The 6,256-nt window shown below is 46.5% G+C and overlaps 1 protein-coding gene across 1 annotated transcript in view; it reads right to left on the bottom strand.

Moving 5' to 3' along the window:
• ITGB3 (integrin subunit beta 3) overlaps window positions 1–5,904 on the bottom strand; it is a 63,306-nt gene extending 57,402 nt beyond the window's left edge. The window contains exon 1 of the mRNA XM_081837787.1: window positions 5,637–5,904. Coding sequence (XP_081693913.1) covers window positions 5,637–5,700 — 64 coding nt within the window. The 5' untranslated portion in view covers window positions 5,701–5,904. The remainder of the gene's footprint in view (window positions 1–5,636) is intronic.
• Between the last annotated feature and the right edge of the window lie 352 nt (window positions 5,905–6,256).

The raw sequence follows: 6,256 nt of genomic DNA on the forward strand, positions 1-6,256 counted from the left end.
TTAACACGCACGTACTCTGCCCAGGACACAATAGGGGTGGGGAAATGAACTACGAATGTCCTATGGGAAAAGGCGGTGACTCCATCTCTCTGCAAACCTAAAATCAATACCTGGCCATATTGTATTAGGGAAAGGAGAAGCTCAGCATGTTCTCAGCATTTCAGGAGAGGGGCTAGATCTCTGGAGGTAAACCAGTGCCAAGGTCAAGGTTTCACAGAGCTCTAAAACAAATGTAGCTCCAGAAATTACCACAGGAATAGAATGAGATTAAAGTATTTGGCAGGGCTGGAGGCAGTGAGTGGTTGTAAGGAGCATTGGTGTGTGAACAGCATATCCATGTTTCAGCAGGGAAGAGAACAAATTTGGGGATGGGAACATCAGAACAAACGCCTCCAACATTTAAAGCAAATAAACCTGGGAACTATAACTCACAAGAGCTATAGCTCCCAGCTCTTAATTTTTTTAATTGTCAAGCATGGAAAGCTGAACGCATACAAGTTAAATGCTTGTAAGCTGCAGGCTTGCTGTATCTCAACAACCCATTTGCAAAATTATTAATATTATTATTAATTGACATCCAAGGATATCATACACAATTTTAAATAGTACGTACAAAGAAAAGGTAAAACTAATAAGAATAACAACAACCTTAAATAATTATACTGTTATTGATTTAAACTTGTACTTTACATGTTCTTTTCTTATACTTTCTAACTCAACAAAAATAAACCAAAGTAGAATCCAATAAACTAAACTATGTCATTTCCCGATGTACTTTACATTTACAACACTGAATGTACTTATTACCTTACTTTTAATATATTTTCTAATACTTTCTTATAACAAATCGTACCATTTCCCCTTATTTATCAATGTTTAATTTACACAAGGGTCATTCAAACGCTGCCATAGATGTTATGTCGTTATTATATTTTTGTAGGTATTTCTTGAACATATCTGTCAGGGGCTCAGGAGCAGAAGCGCAGGGAAGGGAGGAAAGGGAGAGCGAAGGGGAAGAATCTGAGGGCAGCGTAGGAGAAGATGACAGTGGCCCGAGAGATTCCATGAGCCTCTCCAGCGAATCGGAAGATTCACAGAAGGGGGCGCCGGTGGCCAGGGCAAGGGGGGTCCCAAGGGGGACACTCCAGAAGCAAGGGGCCAGCGGGGACTCCCAGAGCAGTAGTTGGAGATCAGGGCCAGCTTCCCCACCAGAGCATAGTGGGGGGGGGGAAGTCCCAGGTATCGGGGCAAGCGTATCCCCCAGCAGGGAGAGAAGATGGGTCAGGTCCAGCCAGCATCCCGGAAGAGGGAAGCAGTGATAGAAGCAGTGTAACGGTCAGGAGGAAGGTCACTGGGTTGGCGCGAGAGCCAAGTTCAAATGTGCAGGCGCGCGGGACAGCAGAGAACGAGGATTGGGAACCAGGTCCTAAAGCCCGCCGGAGGCAGGGGGAGGAGTCAGGCGACTCAGCGTCAGAAGAGTCCAGAAAGGGGAATGCCTCAGCGGACAGGAGGACCCAGAGGAGGAGAGAGCAGAGGAAGAGGTGGAGCAGGGCTAGAATCTTAAACTGGTGTCAGGGGGGAGGAGATTCAGACGGAACTTCGGCGGTCTAGGGTTTAAGACGTAGAGCTGTGCGCTACGGCTTTGAAATGGAAACTGAACTTCAATAAAGACTTTTGTATATAACGACGACCTGGCGTTGGTCCTCTGTGAGCTGGGACCTTGGGGCAGCTCTGACAATATCCCATTTTTGTGTGAATGATTGTTTTGTATTTCCCATTAATCTATTTGTCAATTGAGCCATTTCTGCATAGTCTAGTAACATAGTCTGCCATTCCCTTACTGTTGGTACTTTCCCCCCTTTCCAGTTTGATGCAATTAATAACCAGGCAGCGGCTGTCGCATATAAAAAGATTTCTCTTCTATTTTTCAGGATATCACTGCCTACAATTCCAAGCAGAAATGCTTCTGGCTTCTTTGAGAATGTTAATTTAAAGATCTTTTTCATCTCATCATAAATGAGGTTCCAGAACTCTTTAATTTTTCGGCATGTCCACCACATATGGTACATATCTCCTTTTGTTTCTCCACACAGCCAGCATTTGTCTGAAATATTTTTATACATCTTGGAGAGTTTTGATGGTGTAAGGTAGCATCTAAACTGCATTCTCATCATGTTTTCTTTAATGGTGTAACATGCCGTAAAATTCATGTTAGTTTTCCAAAGGGTCTCCCATTCACTCATCATGATGGTGCGTCCAATGTCTTGTGCCCATTTAATCATTACCGCCTTCACCTCATCCTCCTTGACTTCCCAGTCAAGGAGGAGTCGGTACATTCTGTAAATGATTTTGGTACAGTGGTGCCTCGCAAGACGAAAAGAATCCGTTCCGCGATTCTCTTCGTCTAGCGGTTTTTTCGTCTTGCGAAGCAAGACCATTGACAGCTTAGCGGATTAGCACTATTAGCGGTCTAGCGGCTTTTAGCGATCAGCTGATAAGCGGCTTATCAGCGGATCAGCTGATAAGCGGCTTAGCGGCTTAGGAAAAGGGCGAAAAAAGTGAAAAAACCCCGCGGGAACTCGCAAGACATTTTCGTCTTGCGAAGCAACCCCACAGGGAAATTCGTTTTGCGAAGCGCCTCCAAAACAGAAAACCCTTTCGTCTAGCGGGTTTTCCGTCTTGCAAGGCGTTCGTCTTGCGGGGCACCACTGTATTATTTAACAATTCCTTTTCTAATTTTGAGGGCTCGTTGTTAAATCCATTTTTTTTTGTCTTGTTTGAAAGTCTCAAAGAGCTGGTGATATTCTAGCCCATGGGTAGGCAAACTAAGGCCCCGCGGGCCAGATCCAGCCCAGTCACCTTCTAAATCCGGCCCGCAGACATTCCAGAAATGAGCATGGTTTTACATGAGTAGAATGTGTCCTTTTACTTAAAATGCATCTCTGGGTTATTTGTGGGGCCTGCCTGGTGTTTTTACTTGAGTAGAATGTGTGCTTTTATTTAAAATGCATCTCTGGGTTATTTGTGGGGCATAGGAATTCGTTCATTTTTTTCCCCTTCAAAAAATAGTCCGGCCCCTGACTAGATCTAAGGGACAGTGGACCGGCCCCCTGCTGAAAACGTTTACTGACCCCTGTTCTAGCCATCCCATTTGCAAATTTAGTCACTTCCTGACAACTTCTTTACTGAGCATTCATCCTGTTGGCCGGGAAGATGCATCATGCTTTCTAGGGCATTGCCCCATGACTTTCTTTATCACAAAAAGTCTTTATCTTTGGGGGGAAGCAGGTTTGTTGTGCAACTTTCCCTACTCATCACCTGTAATTGCGCAACCTCAATTGGCCGGTATGCAATACCGAAAGCAGAGACAGTCTGGAAGCGCCATTAAGCCGCCCCTGCCTGGAGTCACCTTTTATACTGTTTTGAGAAAAGAAGCGGGCACTGTTCTGCATGAGGATCCTTCCTCTGATATTATGGGATGCAATGGCAGTTGCCTGGATGAGCCTGTAGACTGGACGCTGAGCCTTGCAAGTTACGATGGGGAGATTCAAGTCAAGTACCGGCCTTAATAGCTCCACAGACGGCATGAATCTTTAGAACACCAAAGGAAACAGACGGGAGCTTAAGACTGCGAAACAGTCATTCAGACACAGGGTGACCTTGGTCCAGTCACCATTTCTCAGCTGAACCTACCTCACAAGGTTGTTGTGAGGATGAAACGGGGGGGGGGGGAGGAGAGCCATGTACACTACCTTGAACTTTTTGGAAGATAGTTTATAAATATGTCATAAAATGTATACACTGCTTGATGGGGGGGGGAACCCTCAAAGGGGTTATGGCAAAAGGTATCAGATATGGCAAACACCATTGGCAAGAGTTTTTTAAAACTGATTCAAGTCTTACTGAATCACAAATAAATGGGCATTTTACAGGAACTGGATAGAAAGAGGGGAAGCCAACCCTAACATACAAGCTCGAATGAACAGACTGTGTACATGGATAAAGATATGAAGGAAGATCTGACTGGGGGTGGGGAGGGCTGGAGTGGGGAGGGAGGGGGGGAAAGTAAACCAAATGGTATTTTGAATTGATTTTGTTGTGTAAGCCTTTTTTCCAGAAACCATATATATTAATGTTATGTAGTTAGGCATTGTAGCATGAATGAATTTTGTTCTGTATTCTTTGTTTTATAGAATATATATAATAATGTTATGTTACTAAGCAAATTTAATAAAACAGGAAAAAAACATTTTTTAAAAAAGTCTTACTCTTTTGCATGTGGGATTTAATTGCATGCCAGCAAGTTCCAGGTTGTGCAATTATAGGGCTCGTTCTCACTTGCGCTTGTCCTGTGCTTAGAAAGCAGAGTCCAAGCTGCAAGAAACCTGCATTTCTAAAATATCAAACTTTTCCGCGGTAAGTAAAGTGACAGGGAAACTCAACGGAAAAGTGTGGGATTAACAACTGCTTGGCACCGACCTCGTATGACAGCTCAACAAACAGAAGCAACCTTATTTCTGCAAAAAGGGTGGTAATCCGGATTAAATTAAATCCTTGCTGGCATTCCTATGCCTCCAAAGTAACTTGGACCCTGAGGGGTGGGGTGTGAGGAAGCGCGCCTCTAGGAGGAGAACCTACTCCCAACAAATCACTCATGTAAATCCGGATTCGACCCTTTCCCTAAGGACAGGGAGTTGCAAAGGCTTGCTTTGCTCCAAACAGTGATTCAAAGAAAAGAATTGAAAAGATCACAAAGTTTCCCTGAAGGAAAGTTGCCTTCCAAGTTTCCCTTCTTGGCTTGCAAAGGAGTCTAAAACTGGGACTCTTGCTAGGGAAGGAGATGCATCTCGCCAGTGGAAAAGCTCGCCTTTTTTTGCGCGCCGCTAGCTAACTCATTAAAGAACCTTTTAATGAGGGTGAAAGAGGAGAGCGCAAAATATGGTCTGAAGCTCAACATCAAAAAAACAAAGATCATGGCCACAAGGCCCATCACCTCCCGGCAAATAGAAGGGGAAGAAATGGAGGCAGTGAGAGATTTTACTTTCTTGGGCTCCATGATCACTGCAGATGGTGACAGCAGTCATGAAATTAAAAGACGCCTGCTTCTTGGGAGAAAAGCAATGACAAACCTAGACAGCATCTTAAAAAGCAGTGACATCACCTTGCCAACAAAGGTCTGTATAGTTAAAGCTATGGTTTTCCCAGTAGTGATGTACGGAAGTGAGAGCTGGACCATAAAGAAGGCTGATCGCCGAAGAAGTGATGCTTTTGAATTATGGTGCTGGAGGAGACTCTTGAGAGTCCCATGGACGGCAAGAAGATCAAACGTATCCATTCTGAAGGAAATCAGCCCTGAGTGCTCACTGGAAGGACAGATCGTGAAGCTGAGGCTCCAATACTTTGGCCACCTCATGAGAAGAGAAGACTCCCTGGAAAAGACCCTGGTGTTGGGAAAGATGGAGGGCACAAGGAGAAGGAGACGACAGAGGACGAGATGGTTGGACAGTGTTCTCGAAACTAACATGAGTTTGACCAAACTGCGGGAGGCCGTGGAAGACAGGAGTGCCTGGCGTGCTCTGGTCCAGGGGGTCACGAAGAGTCAGACACAACTAAACAACAACAGCGAACTCACTTACCCCAAACCGCGGAGGCGAACAGGATCAGCCCGAAGACACGGAAAGCGGCGCCCGCTTTGCCCATGTCGGCGGAGCGGGAGGTTTTCGAGCTGGAGAGAAGTTTTGGCTGCTGCTGCTGCTGCAGAGGAAAAGCGAGCGGCTCTCCGAAGGCTTCCTCCGCCGCCGATGGTGCCTTATGGCTGCGCCGGGCAGGAGGATCCCAGGAGCAGGCGAGAGGAAGCAGCTGTCCGACGGGAGTCAGTGGGGCCAGCGAGTGGGTGGGATCGCCCCCGCCTGGGCTCGCAGCTCCCTCCCTCTCCTCCCCGGTCCTCCCCTCCCAGGAAGAAGGGCCTTCCCAGCGCCGCGGAGGGAGCGCGCCTTGCCCGCCCCCTCGGGGACTGGCTCTCCATCCGCCCCTCTTCGCTCTCGCCCCGGCCGCCCAAGGATCACCTTCCCCAAATCTCCTGGGCGTCATTTTATATACACACCCAAACAGCTTACAATGGGAAAGTCCACACACACAAAGAAATCATCTTTCTTCGCTACCTCTTTGGGCTGTGCATATAAATCCCCCCACGACATGCAAAGTTTTTCTATGATTATCCTGGACCCTGCCCACCCCTGCGATAGCCATAGATAGA

This window comes from Podarcis erhardii (assembly GCF_964252035.2).
Source record: "Podarcis erhardii genome assembly, chromosome: 13".
Taxonomy (NCBI): Eukaryota; Metazoa; Chordata; class Lepidosauria; order Squamata; family Lacertidae; genus Podarcis; species Podarcis erhardii.